Genomic DNA, 27,322 nt, shown 5'->3' with positions numbered 1-27,322 from the left:
CTATTACTTAAGTAAGAGTAACAACACAGAAATGTAAAAATACTCAATTACAAGTAAAAGTCCTGCATGAAAAATGCTACATAAGTAAAAGAACAAAAGTATTAGCAGCAAAATGTGATTAAAGCACTGCAGTAAAAGTACATGAGTATTTTGAGTTTGAAGTAGTTAAGGTTTTGCAGTAAAAGTACGTAAGTATTATGAGCTGGATGTAGTTAAAGTATTACAGTAAAAGTACATCACTCATAATACTTATGTACTTTTACTGTAATACATTAACTACATCACTCATAATACTTATGTACTTTTACTGTAATACTTTAACTAAATCACTCATAATACTTATGTACTTTTACTGTAATACTTTAACTACATCACTCATAATACCTATGCACTTTTACTGTAATACTTTAACTACATCAAGCTCATAATACTTATGTACTTTTACTGCAGTACTTTAACTACATCACTCATAATACTTATGCACTTTTACTGTAATACTTTAACTACATCACTCATAATACTTACACATGCAAAAAATCTATCTCCTTGGTTACAAGCTAGCAACGCCAAGCTAGGCTATTTAACAGATGCAGATTCGACTCTTATCCCGGCACCCGAAAAATAAAATGAATACCACTTGATTGCTTGCCATCTTTGAAGACACTGCCATCTAATGTTTAACTAACTGAATCTTATTTATTCATTAATTATTTTTTATTTTTCTTAAAGAAAGAAAAAAAAGAAAAAGCGAATCGGCTGTCTGTATGCGTCAGATTAGTCAACAAACACGTCACTTCTCCTCGGTTCAGGCGGGCTGGTTAAACAGCAGCAGCTGAGAGCTAGCACGTACTGCTGTTATATAACATAAATAACATTTATCAGACAGTTTATCGTGTTAGTTAGTCAGCTGTAGACAAAGTTAGGTTAGTTTAGCCACCAATTTACATTTTACAAGCTATGGATCGACCAGCGAGGTTTGTAAGCTGTTTTTTTCCCTCCATGGTGTCAGTATGTCTGATATTGTTCTTGAAGCTAACACGTTATTCTAATGTTCACAGGAAGTCAAAGGTTGTGAATTACAGTGAAGACAAGGACTTTGATGACGGTGAGATAATTTACTAGCTGTTAAAGCTGCTTATACATCTCTATTTCTGTGTTAAATGGAGGGTTATGTTGCAAGAAAGAGTTCACTACTGATTATCAGGAAGCATGCTGCCAATTGCTGCTGCTTCTTCTGTGCAAACATGTATTTAAAAGTTTATCTGGAGCTAATATGAAGCTTCAGTTGTCTAAATTAGTAAACACAAGTAGATATCTTTCAATATTACAGTCTTTTTAGTGCCAAACTCCCTCTTTCTGTTCCACCACAGCTCAACAGGGAAACACACTGTACAAGGAAAAGAGGGGATTTGATGCTGAAAAGAAAAGTAAATGTGGCAGATATCTACTTTAATATGAATAACTCCGACTATAAGATTCAGATTCACTTTTAAATGCATTTCTTGCACTGTGGATTTGTGGCCCCCATCACTTACATCAAAAGAGCATTTGAAGTGGATTTTCTAACAGCCAGTATGAACAGGAAGAATGATTATAGTGAGGAAAACCTTTTACAGTTCATGTGGGCACCTGACTGTTGTTTTGAGATAGACTTTAAAAAATTGTGAAACTGTCCTTTTAAAAGGAAATGCTACTCTAAGGACATTGATATTTTAGTTTTTAGACTCTCTGTCACCCAATACCACATGGACCAGGCACAATCAGAGCATTGCTGTGACAATACTCTTAATTACTCTTAATTTCCAGGAAACTAGAAAACTTCTTTAGATACTGAGGAAATACACACACACATACTCGTAAATAGACTCAATTTTTGCTCACCACCAACATAACTCTATTCTTTTCCTCTCACTGTGACAGATGATGATTTTTGTGTGAAGGCTCCTCCCAGCAAAAAGGTCAGAGAGGATGTGAAACAACAGGAGCACAAGAAACCATCAAGCAAGTCCTCAAGTCAAGAGTCTAGCTTTAGCTTACAGTCCTCACTGAGCCAGAAGAGCAGGTGGGTGACAAGCAAATGTGACACAATGGGACATGATTACTGATTGACTGATCACAACAGATTACACTCAGTCTGTTGCGATTTGTGAACAGTAAATCAAATAAATGTGTTTTCCACAGAAAACTGTTGGATGAGAAGTTGCTTGACAGAGATCTAGAAGCAGCCATTACACTTTCCTCGCTCAATAATGCAGATGGGATAAAAGACCAGTCTCCCATCAGTAAAGGTATGCTGTCACTTGTTGAATGTAGTTTTAATTGAGTATTTTTTAAAGAGTTTTTGACTTATATTCTGGCTAAATTTCTCCAGAGATCAATGTTCAACTTCTAGTCGATGAAAACACAGACCTATCTTCCCGGCACATGTCCAACTGCAGTGTGGATATCTCACTTTTGGGTAAAATATATGTTATTCTTTTCCACTGTAGACTTTCCTTCTTTTATCACAGGTTTAATTAAGTGTCTGTTTTGATAAAATACAATTTTAGATAAGGATAGAAATGGTGTATAAAGTTTCTGAGTTTGTCCAAATCTTTGTTTTCGGCAGGCCTCGATGAAATCACACCAGAGAAGGAGTCACTCGCCCAATCCAGACAGAGAGACGCTGCCTCTAAAGCCACTGAGGAGCTGAAGAAAAACCTTGAAGATGAAGATGACGACTATCAGCCCAAACTGACACCAGGTTGTCACCTTGTTATCCACCCCTGAATAATTCAAATTCATTACAAACCTTCTTCCTTTTTGTGTCATTGTAGTAACACTAATAATACTTGTCCAGATTCAGAAAGTGATGACGATTTCAGTGAACCAGCTGAGAGCGAAGACGAGGAATTCACAGTAAAGAAAGTCAGCAAAACAAAGAAGAAGGAGAAAGTTGCCAAACATGAGAAGACCAAACAGCCCCCTGCTTCTAAAAAAGAAAAGCTACCATCAAAGCCTTCAAAGCCTAAATCACAGGCAGCAGGTTTGTTCTTGAAATTCATCAAAGAAGATTAATACATTAATAAAATAATTGTATTTTTAACATTATAATGAGAACTACTTTGTCTCAGCAGCTTCCACACCGGTGAGAAGTCCTACGACAGCCAAAGTTGCAGCCAAAAGGCCTGCCTCATCCACCACAGTGCCGATGCCTAAAGCGACAGTCTCTCTGAGCCCAGCAGGGGGCAGAGTACCCAAGTGGAACCCACCAGGTATGAAGAGGAGGGCTTTAGTGTCCTCAATATAAACATTTTAGAGACAGTTAAGAATCTATTTCAGTTGTTTTATTACTGTTTTCCTCACAGGTCAAATTGGTAAAAGTTCCACTTCTACGAGTCCAGCAGTGAAGTCTCCAGGTCAGGGTCTGCGGCTGGGACTGTCCCGTCGCATTCGAGTCAAACCTCTTCACCCCAGCGTTGTAGGTCACTGACTGCCTGCCTGAGGATGCCTTTGTGTGTGTCCTTTTAGATTTCTCTTTTATTTTACAAAGCTGATTGTAAATATTTATCTTTTTCTTAATTTTTATTACCACGAATATGACACGACTTCCAGGATATATTTATGACATGATACTGTCAGTGTTGTTAGGATCTTCTTGTTACTTCGCCCTGCAGATGGGGAAACTCATATTGTTATCTTAGGTGTGTTTTGTTGACTCTAGATGATTAGTTATTGTGTGTGTAGATTTTTCGGATGGCTTGAGTCCACGGAAAAACAAACATGATGACATGTCTGATATAGAATGAATCATCCCTTTTTTGTATTGTTAGTCTTGATCTTAAATACATGATTGTATACCCATCTAAAACACACTTTCGTCCCTTTTTCCTGTTGTGTGCAAACATTGTAAATTGTGTACATATATACATAACAAAAATAAAATAAAAAAGTTTAAAGTTGTATGACAAACCAGGAGATATTTTATCTGTTTTAAAATATGCACCTGGGAATGCTGATGAGACTGATTAAAAGACATAAAGGTATCTCACATGCTTTATTTTCTTGCTCATTGATGAGTGATTCATTCAGGAATAGTTATGTAAGGCTGAGTAAAAGTTTAAAATCGTATGTTTAGTATTTAACTGTGACCCTTGAAACATCTGATTAAATATTACACAATTTTAGTTCAGAATAATGTCTAGTGTGACACTGCCTGTCAAAGAAATTAAAAAACCCTTCAGGAATTGTTGAATTTACTATTTCATCATGTTTGTATTTGGGATTATCACGGACTTCCAAAATATATGCATTAAATCATCTGACCTCCCATTTGATATCTCAAATCTGAGGGTATTTTAAGGTATGGCTTACAGAAGATCATAACAATTTTGGAGACACATGCACATTTTTTCATTATTATTCTCCTACTGAATAATGGTAATGCATCAAAATCATTTTAAATCAAAATAATGTGCCATGTTGTAATTCACTGTGGGTTTACTGTGTAGAGCTGTAATTCTTAATATTACTGTCTTCTTCCTGCATCACTAGACAAGGTTAAGCTACACTGCTGGTCAAAAGTTTTAGAAAATCCAAATTTTTCCTGTATTTATTGAAATTTAAGCCATTCAAGTCCAGTGAATAACCTTAAATGTCACAAAGGTATAAGCTGTAAATTGCCAGAGAATAAACTATAAACTAATTATGAATTTCAGAGTTATATAAAAAAAGAAAAAAGAAGTGAAACAAAAAGGTGCCAGGATTTTGTTCAATGCTTTGATTTCAGAGCTGAGTTTGACAAATCTAACTCTGTAAATTTCAATAAAAACTGTAAAGTGAGGTGCTTTAAAGGTTTACAGTGTTTCTGCCATAAAATAATAAAACGTCACCTGCACGTAAAAGCCCGCTTGGTAACATCTGTCCAGACTGTCCTAGCAAGTGGCACCATCACCAAATACATTACAACTGACCTGATGACCGTGACAAAAGAAAACTTCAAATGTACGGCATAATAAGCACCTTTTTACTTTTCAAACGCTATTTTGAAATGACTCAATATAAAATACAGTTTACTGAGTTTAAACAGGCTCACACTGTATAATTAACTGAAAGGTGCGGTAAGCTGGTTTGCCCTTCCCCTGGCTGTTCAAACATATCTTACAAAATGAAAAAAATGTTCCCAGGGTCACATAGGGTTATCATATTGTATTTATGATAACATATCTGCTGCAATATCATCTGAAGTCCTAATGCAGCTTAATCAAAAAAAAGAAAAAGAAAAGAAATTATCATAGTTAACCAGATCTCAGATTTCAGATACCAGCCCAGATCCTCTATTGTTCAAGTTTGATAGAGTCACATTATCATATCATATTATGGACTGTGATTCTTAGACCATGTAATATCCTCAGCTGCCTCAGTGACTGTCTCACATACATTTGTACTGGACACTGTATCTTGTGCCCAAAAAAAGACACAAAGCAGGTATAAACTTTACAGATCCACAATCTCCACAATCAGGACTCCACCCGTCCACTCCCTACATCTGTGTTTACCGAAATACTTAACAACACATCCCGCTTCATGAAGCAGGTTGATTAAATAGAAAGAGGAATTAATATTCGCTACAGTTATGATAGCTTGTAGAATGACATTTAAAGGCATTGTTCCATACTTGAATACACTATATATAATATTCTTTGTGTTTCACTAAGCCAATAAAGGAGATTTAGCCTTTGTAACCTAAAGTGAGTGATATGTTTGTTGTACCAATTGAATATTATCAAAAATACGAGTGAATGGATTTACAAGATGCCGCTGTGAGGTTGGCAGCCTGTTGCAGCAGCTCCTGCTCACTACTGATCTTTTCCCTCTTTTAGTTATCTTATTCATTTTCTATTCTCTTGTTTTTTTCATGTGTTTGTTTCTTACAACCAGTGTATTATATATTTTTACTATTATTGTTCTTATTGTTTTTCTTATTGCTGCTCTTCTATTTTACTGTGCACTTACTGCTGTAATAATGCAAATGTCTCCATTGTGGGACTAATAAAGGAATGTTTTATCTTATCTCATGTTTCTCAACACACGGATGCGATTGTCAGTATGTTCTGTCAAGTAAGGCAGACAGGCAGATGGTGGATGGTTTGCCAGGGATACAAGGATGAACAGATAACTGCAATACATATGCTGCTTAAATAGAACATGAAAAGGTAGTAAAATGAGCTGTCAGAAAAGTTTCAAAGCATCTTATAATTATTTCCTCAAGTCTCTAATCTATTGATTCATCCTAAAAAAAGTCTGGGATTTTATGTACTTTAATACTTTTGCTCATATGGTTTCATGTCGGGGTATTTTCTATGCTTGGTATTTGTTTACTCTAGCTTTTGACTATTTCAAATACTCAATTTGAACCTTTAGGAGGTAGGAAAGGACAGCAATATTAAAACCAAAGTCTTAAAGCCATGATCCAAATCTTCAAATTACGATTTCTCACATATCCTGCCTGACGGGTTGAGTGTTTGTGTTTTTTGTGGCATTTGTTTAATGTAAATATACATCACATTATGGTTTGTTGGAGTTGTTAAGATGCATAGTGTGTGTGTGTGTGTGTGTGTTGTTGTGTCGTTGAATATTTAAGAGCCTGAAAAGTTGTTGAGAAGGATGTGGGCCAATATATACTTTTGAAAATAAAATAAAAATCTCACTGAGACCTGAAAAAATTACGTGTCAGATAGCAAAGCCACTTTTTCTCACTCACTGTGGACGACTGTATTTGTATAAGTGTTTAGAAGTCAGCGTGTATGAACAGGGGGAGGGGAGAAAGTCTGACAGTACCTAAATAAAAGGTAGGGAAATACTTTCTCCTCCCTTTTCTTCCAATCAGGCAAACAAAACACATTACATGATCATGGGCACCAGGATGAGGTCTGGCTGGATCAAAGGATTACTTCTTGCCCTTTCTGTGGCTGCAGCTGTGTTATACCTCAGCTCCATTAAGCGTGAGGTCCATACCCATTCAGAGAGACTCCAGCTTGCCCACCACAATGACTCCATCAGGGGCCAGGGAATGCTCACAAGGATGGAAAAGATGGAAGCAGACATCAACAGGCTACGTGAGTCAAAGTCACAGTCCAACAGCTGATTCTGTCTCTTTGTCAAATTATTAAATGAGGTTTTAACACAGAACAACATGATTATAAGACACTTACAACCCATTAAGCATTGATTTGGAGTTGAAATTTGGTTGAAGAGTAGTAGTTAAATAAAAATGCTGTTGAAAGAACAATTATATGTAACCTATAATTTCCTTTTCAGTCAAATTAAGCACAATTTTAATGTTCACCAAACCAGTTTTTAACCAGAATTTGGTTTGATTAACAACACAAACGTTGAGCACAGATTAACAACGATCTTTTTTTAAATATAATAGGTTGCTTCAACAAATCTGTTCCAGCAGCATGTACCCTCAGTTGTTTGAGTACTTGACTGACTTTTAGTGTATATTTACATTTCAAGGAGGGGCAGCTACGGAGCCATCTGTAATTTCATTTGCATGAAAGCCTGTGAATGAAATCTCCCTGCTCAAGATAAAGCAAATATTCAGCTTCTCTCTTTGCCAACAGTAAATCTGATGAATAAACTTGAAAAGAAGGAACCGGTAGCACAGAAGAATGCAGAGGTGAAGAAGGAGAGCAAGGTGGTGCGGAAACTGTATCCCAATTCAGCACTGTTCAGGACTTGGGGCAAGGAACTGTCAGAAGAGGAGCAGAAGGAGGCCCAGAACGTATATGAGAAATATGGCTACAATGCCTTCCTCAGTGACAGACTCCCCCTCAACAGAGATATCCCTGACACCAGACCTTTAAGGTGACAATAACCTCCCACTCATTTTATCATCCCTACTAATAAACCATACTTCATGTATTGTAAACTCAGTTCTGGTCAGAACGAACTGTAAATGTTATTACTTCAACTGTCATTAATGGTTTTACACCTCCATATAAAATAGATCCATTTGCATGTGTAGTTTTCCCTTGATAAATATAATTTTGAGCAACTTTAAAGGTGTAGTGTGGTGTAGGATTCAGTGGCACCCAGTGGTGAGGTTGCAGATTGCACTTTTCATATAGGGTTATATAATACAAACTGCTTTGTATATTTAAAAAAACAACACACAAACAAAACAGAACAAAAAAAACACAAAAAAAGACTCAATACACTAATTAAAACATAAACGTTATTTTATTCCATTTCTGCCAAGTTTGCTCCGCTAGGTACCACTAAATTCTGCACACTGCACCTCTAATTCAGCTTTATTTAGAAACTTTGGCTGGATTGTTACGAAATTCTTGTATGGGCTGATCTGTGACAGCAAAATTACAGCAAAAACACTTTTTAACGATTTTTAATCTGAATGAATGAGAGGTTAGCACATAACATACATAAATTCCTTGGTATAACTTAAGCCTTTTAATATGTACACTTTTGTTGAATTTCTTGATTAATCATTTTTCAGTGACTAAGATATAGCTTTCATCAATCAAAACATCAAAGACGAGTATATTCAGAGGAAATTGTCAACTAAACCCTCTAAGATTCCCTCTAACATTTCATTTGCCTCATTAGATTCTTGTGATTAGAAAACAAGCATAAATCTACAACTTGAATAAGACAAATTTTAAGATAATTCAAGTATTTGCCAGGTACAAAAATGAACACTTTCCCCATCCCCTAAAAAGGTGTGCTGAGAGGAAGTACCCAAAGGATCTGCCTACCATCTCCGTTGTGTTAATCTACCTGAATGAGGCTCTTTCCATCATCAAAAGGGCCATCCGCAGCATCATCGACAAGACACCAGCTCATCTGCTGAAAGAAATCATACTGGTGGACGATAACAGTAGCAACGGTAGGTCGACCCCCATAGAGAGAGTGTGCTATTCCATCTCTGGTGATTTTCCTCTCAAATGTTTTATTATCAGGATATGATAGTGAGAGAGACAAAGTAGACATTTAAAAGGTTTGCTAAGGTGACAGAAAACATATTTTCTCCCTTCTCCTAGTTGTAGTCCTGTAGTTAGCTTCAGATTTATGTACCATAAATTATTTGGCATTTGAGAAATCCTCCTACACAATCTGTGGTGCTTATAGCTCTGAACATTTGCATTAAATATTGCTCCACTTACTTTGGATAAATGTAAGTAAGTAAATGGAGCAAATAGAGTGATCACAGATTGTATTTAAGTGATATTGGTGGAGTGAAGTTAGATGATAGTTAGCTTGTGAGACAGCTGGATTCACATGTGATCACACAAATCCATCTTGTCAAGTTGGATGGACCAGAGGGACGAACTCTCATGAGGGTTACACTTAAAGTTAGGGTTAGGGTTAAGGTTAAGATTAAGATTAGGTTAGGATTAGGTTAAGGTTAAATTTAAGGTAAGAATCTTGCCAGAGTTTCGCAAATTGTCCCTCTGGCCCAACCAATCTGGCACCAACCCTTTGAGTTATGATGTGCTTGTTGGTTCAGATTAATCAGCGTCCTTCCAGGATTCTTGTCTGATCTCGTGAATCCATAATCCAGCTACCTCGCAAGGTAAGACAGTGATAGACAGATGGTTCATCCTATCACCTGCAAAGAATTTTTAGAAAGCCTGTACTTTTCCAAACAGTTTCCAAGGATGACTTTTCAGATGGTTCTGTGTAATTCTTGGTTTATCGTACACATCTGTTCAGTTAAAGTTGAACGACTTGCTAGCATGTTGGAGGAGGCTTTAAATAGCACCAAAATAGGAAATACTTAAATAATTGGTACTTCGTATAGGGTCTAATCAGGCTAAACCTTCACATGGGGGTGCACCAAGGGTGTGCAGGGATTGCGAATTGAGATATTTGGTAGCATATAGTCAGATGAGAAGTTCAATACCACTCTTATCTCATGTGCATACAGCATACAGTCAATATTTAGCCTAGCATTAATAATGAGTACATGGGAAACAGCTAGCCTTGGTTTGTCAAGAGAAAAAAACAATCAACTCTGATGAAAGAGTCCAAGAGTTCTCACTGAATTCCTGGAAAAGAAGCCAATAAACGTTGTGATTCAAGAATTAGAGTTTAGTTGGATGGGGGTGTTGAAATGGTAGAAATAAATTCTGTTAGATGACTAAAAATGTCCATTACATCAAATCTTCACCACATACCACATCCCTACAGAGGATTTAATGGAAAAACTGGATGAATACATCAACTCAATCCGAGAGGAGCGTCCGGGCCTAGTGAAAAAAGTCCGACACTCCAAGCAGCTTGGCCTCACTCAGGCCAGACTGTCAGGTTGGAGGACTGCTGCTGGTGACGTGATAGCCATCCTGGATGCTCACATTGAAGTCCATCTGCAATGGTTGGTTTAAATGCTAAGTGAGTTTTCCTGAGACAGTTTGTGGTGTTAATACATCACTTTAAATTTTCATTGTTTGTATTCAGGGCAGAGCCATTGTTAGCTCGCATAAAAGAGGACCGTACTGTGATATTGACACCAGTGTTCGACAGAGTCAACTTTGATGACTTGGTGGTGACTCCCTACGTACCTGCAGCTGATGCCTTTGACTGGGCTCTGTGGTGCATGTACGAGTCCTTCAGACCTGAGTGGTACGCTCTAAAGGACGATTCACAGCCTGGCAAGTGAGTTCAAAAAGTTCAGTTCCCCGACATCACAAAAAACACTGGTGACAGTTGAGGAATGGTTTGACATTTTGGGAAATGTGCTTATTTATGTTCTTGCCTTGAAATAGATTGGAGGAATGATACCACTCTTACCTCTGAATATGAAGCTGGAGCTAGGAGACGGTTTAATTAGCTTAACATAAAGACTCAAAACAGGGATTTTTTTGCTAGTTTACATGGATTAATCCCCTCTACTCACATATTTTGGATCAGATGTGGGCTCATACATATACAGATGTATTTAAGAAGTTGACATTGTGATTAAAAAAACAAGAAAGAGACAGGAACTAAAACATCCTGTTTCAAACAGAGGTTGAACTGAGGGGCTGCGCAAAGGCCCAATATAAGATAAATAAGGACCTTTTTGAACTATAAATCATGCAAAGATATTCTAGTAGAGCCCCAGAATATAAATATAAACCTGGAAACATACATGATATGTCCACTTTAAATGTCCATGTGACCAGGGTGCATTTAAGGACTAAATGCAAACAGGTCTTACTTTTAGGTAACCCAAATGCACACAATAGTCATCCTGCATCTTTAAAAGGCTTGATAATGGCTGTCTGAGCAACACAATCATAATTCCAGTCACCTCCATGGTGTTAGGGCTGCAGCAGATATTACTAAAGCTAACACTGAGAACACTGAAGTCATTATTTTCTCTGTGATTTGGGGAAGTGTTTAATCTTTGTATTTAAATTCTACCATTTAAAAACGTACAAAGACAAAAAAATGAAAGAATCTATTAAAAGTTTCTCCAACAGAATTAGGTTACTGGCAGCAAATTCTGTATATCTATAAAGTATAAGAGTTAAGTTTAAAAAAAAAAAAAAAAAAGAATTTTCTGCAGGTGCAGGTGCAGGTGCACTTTTTATTTATTGCAAATACATAGTTTGTCAAATTGTGTCTTTAGGAGCCCCTCCATCATGGGGATACTTGTAGCTGATCGTAAGTTCTTTGGAGAGATCGGAAGCCTTGACGGTGGAATGAAAATATATGGTGGTGAAAATGTGGAGCTCGGCATACGGGTAAGATGTTATAGTGTTTTAAAAGTGTTGTATAATTTTGAGCAACTTTAAAGGTGTAGTGTGGTGTAGGATTCAGTGGCACCCAGTGGTGAGGTTGCAATTGTTGTCTCATAAACTGGTTTTGACTGTAGTTCCTGGTTGTGTCCGTTAAGCTGTTTTTTCCTTGCAACAACCTGAAGCATAAAGTGTCCTTTGCCGCTCAAGTGTGACTATTTGTTGAACTTTGCTCATGATGTGCATGATTTATTTACCAAAGCTGTAATTACAAGATAAACAAATGAAATGAAAACAAAGCGCCATAATGTCTGTGTGCTGCATGCACGGTAAAAGGACAGGAGGAGACGCGAAAATATAACAAAGCAAGTTGCTGGTGTTTTTGTGGAAAATGGGTTTCAGAACCACATCTGTTGATGGAGAAAAGCTGCCCTGCATATGAACATCTGTGGTTAAAGCATCTGTATTGATCTGTTAATGAATGTGGGTGATTCTTACAGTTGTTTATACTGAATGAAAAGTTTCTCCTTCAGTTCGTAAAATCCCGGCAGCATCTGACAGCAGCAGGAATGATATGTTGATAAATGTGCAGCACAACTGGTCTTTTATAACTCCACATTCTCCCTTTTTATGAAATTACTTCATGTTAGCAGCTCATCCACCAACTTTCTTTTCAGCAAAAGTAACTTGTTTTATTGCAACATATTGCAAATGCACCATTATAATAGCATTCCTGCAAAGTGTAAGCACACCAGGCTTTTAAAGGTAATGGGAGATGATGCTCTGATTGGTTTACCACATGTTACACCCAAAACACACCCATGATTAATTGAGGGCCTTAAGTACAACCCCTGGCGCATCCACCATGTTTCCACCATTAAAATAGCAAAACTGAATTTGGACATGCCCTAAATGCACTTACGAAATGTGCTTCACACCATGCATTATAGATTGTTAAAATAGGGTCCCGTGTGTGTTTTAAGAACTCTTTAAATCTATTTTTTAACACAATACTTGTCCACTACTTTTGGCAGGTATGGTTATGTGGAGGAAGCATAGAAGTTATACCTTGCTCTAAAATTGCTCACATTGAACGAGCTACTAAGCCTTACCTGCCTGACCTGAGTGAAATGATGAGGCGCAATGCACTGAGGGTGGCAGAAGTGTGGCTGGATGAATACAAATACAACGTCAACATTGCCTGGAACCTTCCCCTAGAGGTTACGCCCAAAACATCTCATTATTTACACATAAATAAGTTTTATCAACCAGTGTCACTGTTTCTTTGTGGCCTTATTTATCCTGTTTCTCCTTCCACAGAATCATGGTATAGACATTGGGGATGTGTCAGAGAGAAAGAAGATAAGAGAGAAGCTGAATTGCAAGCCCTTTAAGTGGTATCTGGATAACGTTTACCCCATGCTGGACCCTCTGAGTGACCTGCTTGGTTATGGAGCAGTGAGTAGAAACTGTATTTACTGTAAGACACTGTCCACAATCTTTTAAAATTCTCAGTCATCCAAGCCACTGGATATCTAGTTTCACTGTACTTTGGCTTATCACTTAAAGACATTTTAATCTACATTCATAGTTGTGTTTACTTAGCAAGCAGTAAAAAGCATATCTATTGGAGGAGCCTTTCTTACCGTAAAACTGCTGGCGATTTTCAAGATTTTTTTTCTATTGTCAACAAATCCCATGAGTTTAATTTATCCTACTCACAAGCATTTTGTGTGTGTATATACATATGAACACTAAAATAGGTTTTCCTTGCTGTAATCATTCCTTCTGTTCATACTGACTATTAAAAGATCCCCTTCAAACATGTTTTAAATCGTGTGATGGAGGCCAAAATCCAGAGTGTGGCCACACAGTCATTTTGTGCAGACATGCATTTTCCCTCTTTGTGTTTCTTTGTTGAGCTGCAGTGGAAGTATGGTGACAAAAAAGGGACTTTGGCATTCTGGGCCTCAGAAGAAATATCTCTAGATTATTATATTTTATTTGACCAACAACACTATTTTCTAATCAATGCTCCAAAGGATTGCTTGAAATTTCTTCTTCTGTTGGCAGCTGATAAATGATCTGAAAAAAGATCTCTGTATTGACCAAGGCCCGATGCCCGGGGACACACCCATTATATATGGATGCCACTACTATTCACCCCAGGTATGTTCACTGCATTGCTTTTGCATTGCATTGCTGTTGGATTTCTCGTGGATAATTGCTGTTCTGTGGTGTAGCACTGTTATTATCGCACCAATGGACAAATCTACATCGGTGGAATCAAATCTCACAAGTACAACAGCAACCGATGTCTGGTGGACCGTGGCACAGGAATCTACCCAGGCCTATACGAGTGCAAAGTAGCCGAGCAGAAGAAGTTCCACATGCTGTGGGATTTTAGACAGGTAAATATTTCAGCTTTACAATATATAAAAGGGTTTGGCATAACAAATTGACAATGAAATGTGTTCTTATTCCCAGGGAACATCTATCCAGAACAGAGAAACAAAGAGATGTCTGGAAATTGCGCTCGGCAGTGATGGCTATTACCAACTTGTTGTCCAGAACTGCAGTGGTCAGAGCTGGAAGATACAACATCTTATCAAAGGACAAAGTGAAGTGGACAAGAACCAGGAGAAAAAAATATAAATGTTATGTGACATTATTGCACAAAAAACGGCATCTCGTGTCAGGGAAAGATTTAGAAAAACTGCACATTTTGCACTGGATCCACGAGAGTTGTTAAGTAGATCAGAATAAGAAATATTTTTATGTAAGGCCTGGTTTTGCATTATTTGTTTTGATGAATGTAACTTTGTTATACCAAATATGAACTGCCACTGAGTAATGTATTTATTTTTTGGGGGGTGGATTTGACTGCAAACAAATCAATGTGAACTTGTGTGATTACAGTTTTTATGTTCGTGAACAACTTTGAATACTGTGATGCTAAACTTGACTTTCCCCAGAAAACACTGAAAGACTCGTGACTTGTTCTCATCAGCAGGTTAGTTTATTGTACAGCTCCTCTGGGTTTTTCAGGGAAAAAAGATCAGAAATTCCTGAGAGGTTTATCATGCCTTCATATGTTAAATAGCGACTTCATTGGCTACCTGTAATATTTAGAATTAATAGTTTTGTTGGTTGTGATACAATTTAATTCACTAATTGCTTTTTTACACTTTACTAAGAGAAAAAAACTAAGCAAAAAAAATTGCTGGTGCAGCCTTCAGTTAATATACCCCTCCAGTTATAGAAGACCTCAGGATATGATAACCTTGTTTCAGCAAAACTGACACTTGCACTGAATTTGAATAGTTTTCATAATAGTTGCCAGTGGCCTCCAGGTGTTGGCTTTAGTTTAGCTGTTTGCTACTATAAACATCATTCAAGTCAAACAGGATCCTTTGTGGTTTAGCTGTCATAAATTATCCAAAATGAAGGCGTCCCATTTGTTTTTCCACATGACATGGCCCGTGTCCTTCAGATGAGCTGGGAGCGAGCTGTACCTGCAGGCAGGAGGAATTTATAATTAGACTGAACTCTCTGAACAATTGTTAAATGTTATTTAACAAATCTGGTGAAACAGGCTTCAGGAGCAAGCTTTTAGATGTCAGAGGATCACAGACATCTATATATAGAGATGTATATAGAAGTTTTATATCTGGTTTTCATTTATAGAGTGGGTTATAAATCATTTATTAAATGTTTATTTACTTATACAGGTACTTAAGATGAAGTATTACCGAACAATTTGACTTGTGGATGGAAGGAGTTCATTATATATTAATAAATAATTAATTACAGGATGTAATTTTGTTATTGTCAACAAATTCCACATTAAGTCTGAAACCAATAATAAATGAGTCCATCTCTTAACACTTTCTGACTTCTCCAGCCTGTTTGTGGAATGACTGAAGACATAAACCTTAAAAAAAAGGTATGAATCATTTATACTTTAATTTTAAATTTTAAAACAGCTAGGCACAGGTTTTTAGCAAATGCCACTCAAACAAGAGTAAATACAGTATTTGTTTGATCTTGTCACGAAGAAAAACATCCCCATATTTACTCATTAAAACAAACACGACACTTGCTGCTAACGGGCTAAAAAAAAACAACAGTGTGGTCCTTTAAACCATAGACAAGCTCACATTGGCTTTAAAGAGTGAAGTAATATGAAAATACGAGAAATAAACTATATTGATCGATTGATGCTAACCTGATAGAGTTGACAGCCAGTTCTTTCAGAGTGCCCAGGTTTGCTTTCAGCCCTCCGATGCCCACAAAGGCTTGATAGAAGTCGTAGGAGAGGCCTGTGGTGCCGAACAGAGACGGGTCATCGGAGCTGATCACCATCGGGTGACCCTCAGACATCAACACAGCTGCAGGGTGGTTCCTAAGGTCCGATACCAGCTTCAGCACCTGCAGGTCAGAGGTCAAACACACCCAGGTGGTTTATACTGAATATGTACATGTATGAAGCCTAGTGCACATTTTCTTTTCTGACAATAGGTTATCAGACCTGGTTTGAGATGGGGCACAGCTCCACTGCCACGTTCCCTTTCCTGGACAGCTCTTTGGCAAGTGGGTGGTGTGCCAAAGCATATCCGTGTCCGATGCGGGTGGTGTTGAACAAAAGGGCATCGAGAATGTTTTGATCCACGTCTGTGCCTTCATCATCTACAAGCACACACAATCACAATGCAATCAGAGTGAGAGTTAGCAGATTGTTTTAAGTGGTAGAAACTTTTTTTTAGATTTGTAATTGATAATTTGTTTAACATTTTTTGATCCACCCACCCGTCTCTCCTGCGTGGAAGAAGTATGGCAGTGTGGCACCCAATTTAGCTGGCAGAGAAAGTGCCTCCCTGAAATACCAAAGAGTCCTCCCGCTGTCCTCCCTACCAACCTTCAAACCATAATTTAACCACATTAAAGTTGCAAAACAAACAGAAGACCTGATTTCCACTTCCCACAGCTTACTTTCATTGCCACATAAAAGGTTTATCAAGATAGATCACCTCTTACCATGTCAAATCCTGCAACAACATCTGGGAAATCCTTTTGTAGCTGAATGGCCTCTTTCACAGCTGCTTTGACCTCAGATACACTCAGAGCCCTGAAGAAAGCACACATTAAATGCAAAAATGTGTATCAAGATAAGATGAGATACCAGAGTTCATCAAAATTCTCAGAGTGAGTATACAGTGCCTACTCGGGTGCTTATTTTTTCATATTTATATAGCTGTTTTTGCATATAAGGTGATAAAATTGCTAATTGTCTCAGAAATGATGAGAGCTAGTGCAACAGACAAAAAAAACTGTGCAGGAAAATGAAAGTAGACCTTCAACAACACTGACAAAAATGTGCCTTAATAAAAATAAAAAAAAGCCTACTTACTAGGTATGTAATTACATAAAGGTGCACTACAGCAATTTAGTGTTGCACATCCATAACGTTGGAGAACTTATCAGAAACAGATTAAAAAAGAAATATCAAAATTGAAGCAACACATGCTGAGATATCCTAACTTTAAGCCTTTAGTGTGAGTCAAGCTCCAGAATCATTGAAGCCTACATTTCCCATAATGCAACATAATGCAAAAAGGTTTTGTAGTATAACATTTTTCACAGACGAAGACACACACACGACACAATAAATCCCTCACATTTTCTTTGTACCCTTCCTGTTCCTGACTGATATCTAACATCATCAGGGTTATTTTCACATCTCAGGCTTAACAACGCTTTCGAGTCGAGCATCACAATGGTTTTCACGTGCTAAGTTGTCCAAAAATTGCTGCAGTGCCCTTTTAATAACTCTAATAACTCAATTGTTGTTTCCATTTCCAGAAGATAGGAAACTAGAAGATAATATTGAATTATCGTAACAGAATTACTTTTTTCAAACTGGGACTGGGTTGGCTCATTGTGCAAAATTTGGCCATTGCAAAAAATGGAAAAAGCATTTTTCTGCTGCATCAGTTAAACCAATCAAATAATGAGTAACTGTGCCCTAAAATTAGTAGATTTATGTCTTTATGTACGTCTGTTCCCTGAGATTCTTGGTACTGGGTTTCTCTGAGAAATTTTCTATACTATCGGGGAGGAGGCAGAGATTGCCCTTGTCTTTTCTACACCAGGGTAGCATTTGAAAGAAGCCTGAATACCTTTTGTCTGTGATCTTACTGATATATAAAGTACCTGTGAACTGATATTATGATCCGAGCCCCGAAAAATTCCGGATGATCTGCTATAAACTTCTTTGTAACCTCTTGAAATGTTTTCAGAGTCCAGACCTTATCGTGAATGGTTCCATCGAGCTCGTATGTCTGAAACAAAGCAAAGGTGCGGTACAATATTAAAAATACAACATACTCAAGATATTTTGTCTTTACATTAATGTGACTAGGATCAGGTGTGAACAAACAAGCAAACACAAACCCTTGAGAGACCACTCCTGAGCTCCAGATAGAGGATGTTGTCAAGGTGAAGCTCCTGCAGGCCTCTGTAGAAGTAGTCCTTCAGCACAGGAGCATGGGTGACTAACCCGGCAGCTGCGATGAAGGCTTTCTCAAACTTCTCCCACACAACATCTTGGTTCGGGTACTCGCCATCTGGATTCTCAGTGAACAGTGTGAGGTGCTGCATTAAACTGAAAAACATCCCAAAACAAATATCTCAGGTTACATGCCTTCCTCATGTTTCATCTTGGCTCAAAATATGCAAGGGAAGGTGATTTTGTACTCAACCTGTTATCAAAGCCTGCAGGATCTCCAACTTTGGCTCTTAAAGTCGCGAGCAGCTGCCAGTAGAAGCAGTCCCACCGTGGGAAGGGCTGGCGGTCGGAGAACAGGAAGCGGACCGAGTTGTCCCAGGTGAAGCAGATGTAGCAGTGCGGTCTGTAGGTGACGTTTTTCACCAGCCATTCAACGCTGACTAGAGATGAGCTGTGGATGTGCAGAGCTCCACCTGTCACCAAAAGAGCAGGAAAAAAACTCAAGATTGATTAACTGAACCTAGACAGTGTAAGAAGAATTAAAATATTGTTTTTTATTGTTTGCCGTAACCATACAGTCATTTTGTCTCTTTGTAGTTGTTTTTCGATCTTGTTGAAATCATTTTGTGTCTCCACAGTCGATTTGTGCCTCTTTTTAGTTGTTTTGTATCTTACCGAAGTTGATTTGTGTCTCTGCAGCCGTTTGCAGGTGAACCAAGTTTTAAAACTGCACCTAAACATCAGCTTTTACTTCATGCTGGATATGAAAGAGACACTGACTTTGTCCAAATCTTAATGCTCAGCTCTGCACAGATATTAAACTAAAACTACAGCATAGTATTACCTTGTTTAAACAATTTTTTTTTTTTTAAATACAAAAAATATAACAGGAAAAAAGAAAGCCTGTAAAAATGCAAAGCTTAAAGCATAGCTATTCCACCCTTAAACTGATGTAAACTATTATTTTGAATGTATTTTAAAGCCTCAGATGCCCTGCAGCTGTAATACAAAGGAAATAAAAAATGTTTGATTGATTTTGTTTGGGGCCCCTGAGTGTGAACCTGGCAGGAAGGTAAATCCATCTATCACCTTTAGGCATCTTCTGCAGCAGTTTGAAGATTGAGCTCTTTTGGATGAAGGGCTTTGCTTTGAAGAAGTGCATAGCAGGCGGGAACTGGGCAGCAGACATCTCTTTCTCCTTTAATCGATGGAGGTAAGCATCGAGCTTCTGCTCTGCCGGCGTCAGCACCACTTGGCCTCCCGTCTGCCTGGATGCTTCCTGACGCATCAGCAGGTCCCTCTGAGTGGGGTCAGGCATCCCATCAGCCACCCTCACAAACCACAGAAGGGGCACATATGTGAGCACAGCTTGGCAGATTGAGATCACCATGTCCTTGTGTTCCACAGGAGGGTGCCGTTTTCCTCCTAGAACATGATCATACACCTTCCACTGTGAGCTGTAAAGAAAGAAATACTCTGTGTGAGATATGAATTAGCGGCATTAAAGTCTTCCTGCCTAAGATAGGTCGGCTATGGTTTTGCGGTGTAGTAGGTAAATACATTTAACAAACTTGCTTTAGGGTCACCAACATGATAACATGCTGTTTAGCTTGCATTACGGTGTTGACAGAGTCCATTCAGTAGTCTGACCATGACTGCTTTCCCTTTTAAGTCAAAATTAGGCAGGAGAAAAGTGAAGAAAAGTTAAAGAAACTTTCCTAAAGAAGGAAAAATCTTAAAGGCAAAGCTAGCAACTTTAAAATGTAAAATACTTACAAGTAAGACGGAGCTCCTGTTGTCTTGTGTCTCCGCTCAGCCGTCTCCCAAAAGGCACCGCCTGTTCTCCACAAGAAACTTCACTATCAGTGCAGCATGTCAGCAAAATACTCAGAGCAGCTGGACAATTGGGGCATTTTTGTCTGACAAATACCACGTGATAAACTAATGAATGGAGGATGAATGGCTGATGTTGCGAAATAAAAAGCAAAAACTTAAATCTTCCATCAATGGGGACACTGTACTGAAGTTTTTTTTTAAAAAAGGACGAAGAGGTGATACTAATGATTTATATTTTATTATGTTTTACATTTTCCACAATATAACATTTTCAGTTGGAGACACAATCAAAAAAAGAAAAGAAAAGAAAAAAAACACAAAACAAAACAACAACCACACATACATAATTTAATCTGGAAACCTCATATACATACAGTGCATCCTCTGGAATGATATCGCCCACTTTAATTCATGACAGAAGAGTAATGTACAGTCGATGCAACATCAATAAATTAACTCTGTTGAGGTCATGTACGGTCCTCAGTTTTGTCTCTAAGATACTATTGTTTTTCTCTGTGATTGGTTGGAGCAGACATCCATTAGCAAAACAAATCCCCATGCAACCTATAACGTGAGGTGGAGGTTAAGGAAACCGGGGGGAAACTGTGACACGGATGCTTTGTTTGTCATTAACGACTTATCCAATTAGAGAGCAACCTGTTAAACATCCAGCAAATCACCCAATTCTGTCGTCCCTGACTAATCGGTGTAAACTGAGACCCTCGGGGGGCGGGGTGGGGAGCAGCAGAGTAAACGAGTCATTACAACTTGTGCATTATCCACGATGAACATCTGTAATGTTGGGAGTTGCAGGGTCGATGGTGTCCCTTAATGCACAGAAAAATACAGCAATACATCACACAACAACAATGCGTCTCTTTTGCATTAAAGATTCATTTCACAGACAGAGGAATGACGTCTTTCATATGACAAAATAAAAAATAAAAAGGAGCTTTCTTCTCTAATACAGTGTGGCTTCTCAATCCAAAAACTTGCGGTTTGGGTTGGCACCGAAGAGAGACACTCGGACTTCAGGCATCATCTGTAAACACAGAGAAAATGTCAAGTACAAAAATTAAAAAAACATGACTAAAGTCAGCCATACAAAAAGGCCGGTAGGAGACTAAACTGTTTAACAAACATTATCTGACCTTTATTTAACTGAAAAATCCTTATTAAGACTAAAAATCTCCCTTTTTAAGAGTTTCTGGGCCAAGAAAGGAAGGAATAATTAAGTACAGATGTAAAAAAAAAAAAAAAAAAAAAAAAAAAAAAAATCATAAAATCATAAATCATGAATAAAATTTGCCAAAAACTACATTAACTTAAAAGTAATTCAAAACCACTATTAAAATGAATAAGAACAATCTAAAAAAAAAAAAACCTAACAAACAATAAATAAATGCAACATATACCACAAAATGAAGAGCTGCACTCATTATTTAAAAAAAGGGAGTAAAACTTTAGACTATGATGTAAACCCTTACATACTGTTCATATTCAGACCCTTCACAGTATTTTTATATGTTCTGGGTCACTTCAGGATAAGTCATAAAACTTCAGGCTAAAAAAGGATAATTTTACTGCTCTCAAAAATAAAAGCATGGGTAAATAGATGTTCTGTATTTATTTGACTTTTATTTAACCAGCAAAGCCTCACTGAGGTTAAAAATGATGTCCCAAAAAGCTGGTGAAAACACAAAATGTGTCACAAGATCAGAATTAAACTAAATCTGATTGTAAAATCCTGATTAAAAGAGATCACAAACTGAGGTGGCACCTAAAAGAAAAAAACTATGAGTAGTTACCATAGGTACCCTCAATACAAATACACAAAACCAATCGTACTAAATATCCGTGTCTTATGAATAGTGATTTAATTTGCGGCTCCTCGTGTGGAATAATAAAAGTTCAGGTGATTCGAGTGCTACAAAATCCAATTTTTGTCAAATGCAAGTTTATTGGTGACTGAATTCCTTATTTAAGAAGAGAAATTCTTCTTGGCAGTTCTCTTTAAATCGATGCTATAAAGCAAGTGAGAACATAAAATGCTGCTTTGCTGGCTTGTTTTCTCTTGTTATATATTGCATTACTTTGTTATAATGCCATTATTGTTGATTTATATCTGTATGTTTTTGTATTTAATCTGTACAAGCACTTTGTAACTATGTTGGTTTACAAATAAAGATGATTATAATAGACTAAATAAACACATATGAACATGAGAACCTTTTAAACATGAGGGGGGAAATTATTAAAAACAGATAAATAATAGAAAACACAAACACAATGAGAGGGTAATATAAACTTCCTGTGTTTAGTACCTGCTGAGCCATGAGGTCCAGTCTGCTCTCCAGGGTGTTGGCCACCTTGATCTTCCCATTACCGTTATAGATCTCAATACCTCCAGAACTACAGGGAGAAAAACACCAAAGCATGACACTTAACTCAATTTTCAGCAGTACTTTTGACTTCTTCCGCTCAAAAATGTGTTTTTTTTCGTCTTGTTGTTTGAGCTTCACTGTGCAGAATGATGTATGTGCAGAGTTTGACACTAGAAGGCTTTTTTTTATATTCTCATGCTGAGAGTGGAAAGTTTCTCTGTGCTGACCTTAAATGTAAGTTTTAGGTGTGTACCTGTGAGCATAATTTGTGACTAGTTTGAGCCAATCATGGTCCAATATGCAACTTACACAGGTGTGATGTGGAAACTTGAAGCCTCCAGTACACAAACACTGAGATAGGACTTTGAGTGATATTCAGAAGTTCAACTTTTGAAATTAAATACATCTGATAGATCATACATTTTTCATTCAATTAGGGAGAAGGACAATATGTTATTTTAAGGGTTTTAACAATGTTGTGTGGAAAACCCTGATCAGACACCAATTACTATTCAATCCAGAGTATTTTATATTTCTTAAAACATATCTGGAGGCGATCTTGAAGGTCCGTCCTCCTTTCGATTGTGTGATGATGCTTACATGTCTGGGGAGAGGAAGTTGTCCTGGTCGATGCGGACCTCCAGATTGTCCTTCACAGCTGCCTTATATATGGGAATATTCCTCTGGATGGATGCCTGAAAGACAAGAAATGGTTATTAAATTAAATTAAATTCTCATTTCATAACTTTGAACATGCTCACACGCTAAAACTTGACTCACCTGTACGAACTGTATGTCCTGTTTACGGCAGCGGATAGTCACTTTGGGCTCCAGGAGCTGATAGAATCCCTGATATGAAACATTGAGAAGAAGTTGTTAAACCTTTGTTTCTAATATCGACGCAGCTTCCTTATAAACATATATAAAAGCTGAGAGTGTGAACTAACCTGTAAAATCAAGCCGTCCAACAGAGCTGGATACTTTGCTGGGTCTTTTGCGACATTACCGAGCCGTTGGCGGGCCTCATTCAGCATTTCCTGAGGGTACCAATCAAGATGAGATCTCCATTAAATACACATAAGGTCACAAAGAAGACACAATTCATCCCTCCTACATACATAAAATGCGACCAAGCTTACCGAGATCATGTCATCGCGGGCCTTCAGTACCTTCAGTCGAGCCTGGTTCATCAGGTTGGACATTTGACTGTTAAGGAGACAAATAACACACACATTGGGCCTGTTTAGATTTCTAAGTGAAGATCTGTTTGTATGGAAACCCTGGAGACTGTTTGCATGGGTCACAAAAGACTCATTGTGCGACGAAACAACTAAATAAAATTACGGAACTTGTGTGTCACATATACAGCTATTCCTTTGTTCTTAAAATGACCGGATTAAGGCTTGACTCGGTGTGTCCTGTGATGTCTGGCCATGACTCACATTTTCTTCTGCTGCTCAATCTGCTTCTCTTTCTTCTCGTAGTACTCCATTATCTTCAGCCTCTGGGTTTGGACCAGGCGGCCCTTCTCGATGTTGAACTCTTCTTCGGCCTGCAGGAGGAGACAGAGTTCACTCGGCAGGAATCCTCAATCACAAGTTTTTCATTTTTAAATCATCACTTTTAGTTTAAGTTTAGTTTAAATGCTGATAAGCCTTAAGAAGGGGGTCACTATAATTAAAAGTCACTTTGAAGGTTTGATTTGTAATATTTACGATTTCTTTTTTTTAAAGAAAAGGGAGACAGGAATTTGGTAACTTCATTGTATCATTTAAAAGCTTGATTTTATGGATATGATTAAATGTCAGATTCTTAAAAGGCCTTTCGCTCTAAATCTATAAATCTGACATTAAACTTACTACACAAATTCAACTACATTAAATTGATAAAAGCCTGCAATTAACAATGATTTTTTTATTACTGCTTAATCTGTCAGTTTTTTTTATATTAATCAATTATCTGTTTAAAAAGGTAGAACATTTTAGAAAATAGTAGGAAAAAATTGAAGACCAACAATCCAAAACCCAAAGATGCTGAAAATCCTCATGTGTGACTCAAGACACTGACTCAAGAAACGTGTCTTTGATAGTGAAGATGCATTATGACCTTTTTTGTGATACCATTTAATACACACATACACTTTTAATGTTCACTACTGTGAAATATTAGTATTTATATATTCTTTTCATTTCAATCTGTGCAATAACAATATCAAACTACGGTATATTATCATTCAACACCAATATTACTCTTGTATATAATGTTTTTTTTATTTTTTTTTTATTACTAGTGTTTTTATTTCTTTTTTACTTTCTAATTATTTATTGTTCTTCATTCTTATTTTACTGACGATCTAATAAAGGATCTTATCTGTGTTGTCTGATGGGCAACTTACACATTTAATAATTTTTTCCTCATGTTTGATTTAATAATTTATATGAATATGCTTTCATCATAATTATGTTTTATTCACACCTTGTTACCCTGGTTTTGTAAAGTGTAAATGTGTTTATACCTTTGCATCGATCTCCTCTGCCTTCTCGTTGGCCTCCTGCTCGATGAAGGCCATCATGTGCTTGATCTGAAGTCATGAATGAGAAACAAGACTCATTAACAATAAGACTTTACAGTATTTACTGGGAGGAATATACTGCATGTAGACAATTCATTATGAAGCATTTCTTGAGTACATCTTTAGGAAAGTTTCATCTCTCTCATAATGAAACCCAGGAATGTTTTCTCAGCCTGCTGAGCTTTTCTCACGACAGTGAGGAATGTTTCTGTCCATTTTGCTTCATGTAGTATTTCTCACTAAAATCTATAAACTAGAGCCTGACTGATATATAAGTAAACTGATATTACCGGCTGATATTGGCCTATCATAGATATATTGGTATCAGTGTTTATACCATCTGATATGTGCCTTTTTTTAAAGATATATATGCTGCATTTTATGTGTATTTAATCATTTTTCCTAATTCAAGTTATATTAAACTCCAAGTGAAGTTTACTGTTTCAGAGCACTGATGTCATTTTTATAAAAATTAAGTAATTCATTCTTAAAGTGTAAAATATCACAGCCACCATTACATATCTTTGTCACAAGTGTTTGGTAACCACATTTGGGGGGGAACGGGCGTTTATGTACATATTCCCTAATATCAGTATCAACATTGTCCCCAAAAATCCAGTATCAGCCAATAAACCTTAATCCTGTGCAGAGTTGACTCCTGTAGCTTTACATTTCTGCTTTTGGGGCTTTTTTTTTTTTTAGGTGGTTTCTGAGATTTCCCAGTGACTTGAGTATCCAGACAAGTTCCTCATCAGGCCCTGCTGGCATGTGTTAGTCATGTGATCATTGGGGAAATATGACCCTTCAACATCTCAGCCATATCTTACACTCAACACTAGCTCTTTTTGATATAACTAACACTCTTAGACACACAACCACCAGCTTAAAAAAACACCCTTAATTATATATTTCAGCTTATGTTTGCACTTATTTTAAATGCTAACCTACTGCAGCTCTGTCAATGTCACACACACTTTCAGCTACAATCACAGCAAAATAGCAACATTTTTTAACATTATAGCGACACAAAAAGCATAATCTATAATCATCCAGGGAGAAGGGTCGCTCGGTGTCATTTTTGAAGGTTAAAACGCTTCATTACCTGCTTCTGAACATCGGCATCGCTGAGCGCCATGGTTGCAGCTGTCAAAAGATCCCGGGAGGGCCTGTCGAAGGAAAAAAAACACGAAATATTAAATAATAAAAAACGCTGCAACACAGAAAAAACTCTTATCATCAGTGTAGATATCTCAATCAAGCAATACAAGTGTCATAGCGACGTTTATTTACCTGGAAATCACAGAAGAGGAGGTATGAATTAATCCCTGCAGTCGTGACTCGTAAAGATGTCTACGGACGATCAGCTGATGCCAGACGTCACATGATGTTTACTTCCGGTCGAGCGGCCAATCAGCTGCAAGAACGAAGAGACCAGGATTAAATGAGAAAAGTGATCGAGTTTTAGTGGAAATTAGTGAATTATCTGACATTTTAATGCTTTGTGTGCACTGCATGTACACTAATTTACATTTTGACTCATAAAAATGTAATGTTAACTGTTTTATCCCTCTTTTTAAGTTCGTTTTTAAGTATAAAACTAGAAATTCTACATTTTTTCTCTATATATTATTGTTATAATTGTGGGTTATATTTTAATATTAAATGTGGGTTCAAGTTGGGTATAAAATAATAATGACAACAACAAAAATGATAATAGAAATATGAATAATAAGATAAGATCAGATGTATCTTTATTGATACCCCTTGGCAGAAATTCAAATTGATACAGTAGAACAGTGTAAAAAGTAGTATAGTAAAAATACTATACACAGTAAACAATCTCTGTGCAAATAAAACTGCAATATATAAATGTATTCTATAGAAAACAGAACCTGAACATCAGTGTTTTGTTTATACAGGAGATAAAGGAAGACCTTTCCTGTCATATTAGATCCACACTGATGCCTTTTCACAAGCACAAAATACTTCAGAATACTATACAAACTATTAGGGGAAAAATATGTTGTGCATGTTATATTACTTCTTAAAACAAAGCCTAATTTAGGATTTCTACAGCCCAGCTATATTTGTAATATTATGCAGGAAATTAACAAAAATATTATAAGTAGGTATGTTCAATCTTGATAATAAGAAGTACTAAGAGTTATAATAAGAGGTTAGAGGTATAATAATACATACATCTGATTGGGAAATTACCTTCTTTTTATTGAGCCATGTGACTGTCCAATAAAACTAAACTAGTCACTTCTGCAAACTCAGATTTTTATTGTATGAG

At 37.1% G+C, this 27,322-nt stretch overlaps 4 protein-coding genes across 4 annotated transcripts; 2 read left to right on the top strand and 2 right to left on the bottom strand.

Annotated features, from left to right (window-relative positions):
- Nucleotides 1-850: 850 nt before the first annotated feature.
- rad51ap1 (RAD51 associated protein 1) lies at nt 851-3,703 on the top strand. The gene is made up of 9 exons (XM_062443770.1): nt 851-974; nt 1,059-1,105; nt 1,921-2,062; nt 2,182-2,288; nt 2,372-2,458; nt 2,609-2,743; nt 2,840-3,025; nt 3,117-3,254; nt 3,348-3,703. The coding sequence occupies exons 1-9, from the start codon at nt 958-960 to the stop codon at nt 3,470-3,472; spliced, it is 984 nt and encodes a 327-aa protein (XP_062299754.1). The 5' UTR covers nt 851-957; the 3' UTR covers nt 3,473-3,703.
- Nucleotides 3,704-6,892: 3,189 nt separating this feature from the next.
- Nucleotides 6,893-14,381, top strand: LOC134004783 (probable polypeptide N-acetylgalactosaminyltransferase 8). Its single transcript, XM_062444178.1, has 11 exons — nt 6,893-7,097; nt 7,608-7,851; nt 8,724-8,890; nt 10,195-10,378; nt 10,462-10,659; nt 11,618-11,732; nt 12,761-12,946; nt 13,047-13,184; nt 13,800-13,895; nt 13,970-14,137; nt 14,214-14,381. Exons 1-11 carry the CDS (start codon nt 6,893-6,895, stop codon nt 14,379-14,381), a joined length of 1,869 nt encoding a protein of 622 aa, XP_062300162.1.
- A 651-nt stretch (nt 14,382-15,032) lies between these two features.
- ada2b (adenosine deaminase 2b) lies at nt 15,033-19,624 on the bottom strand. The gene is made up of 9 exons (XM_062443956.1): nt 19,324-19,624; nt 18,488-18,707; nt 18,180-18,390; nt 17,940-18,067; nt 16,764-16,854; nt 16,536-16,644; nt 16,258-16,415; nt 15,955-16,157; nt 15,033-15,241 (listed from the first exon to the last, which is right to left on the bottom strand). Exons 1-9 carry the CDS (start codon nt 19,622-19,624, stop codon nt 15,154-15,156), a joined length of 1,509 nt encoding a protein of 502 aa, XP_062299940.1. The 3' UTR covers nt 15,033-15,153.
- Nucleotides 19,625-20,286: 662 nt separating this feature from the next.
- Nucleotides 20,287-26,385, bottom strand: atp6v1e1b (ATPase H+ transporting V1 subunit E1b). Its single transcript, XM_062443638.1, has 10 exons — nt 26,317-26,385; nt 26,129-26,192; nt 24,970-25,035; nt 23,897-24,006; nt 23,594-23,660; nt 23,402-23,491; nt 23,235-23,303; nt 23,055-23,149; nt 22,395-22,482; nt 20,287-21,112 (listed from the first exon to the last, which is right to left on the bottom strand). The coding sequence occupies exons 2-10, from the start codon at nt 26,159-26,161 to the stop codon at nt 21,050-21,052; spliced, it is 681 nt and encodes a 226-aa protein (XP_062299622.1). The 5' UTR covers nt 26,162-26,192; nt 26,317-26,385; the 3' UTR covers nt 20,287-21,049.
- Nucleotides 26,386-27,322: the final 937 nt, after the last annotated feature.

The sequence above is a fragment of the Scomber scombrus genome, chromosome 22 (assembly GCF_963691925.1).
Source record: "Scomber scombrus chromosome 22, fScoSco1.1, whole genome shotgun sequence".
Lineage (NCBI taxonomy): Eukaryota > Metazoa > Chordata > Actinopteri > Scombriformes > Scombridae > Scomber > Scomber scombrus.
This window is presented reverse-complemented; position numbering and strand designations above follow the sequence as displayed.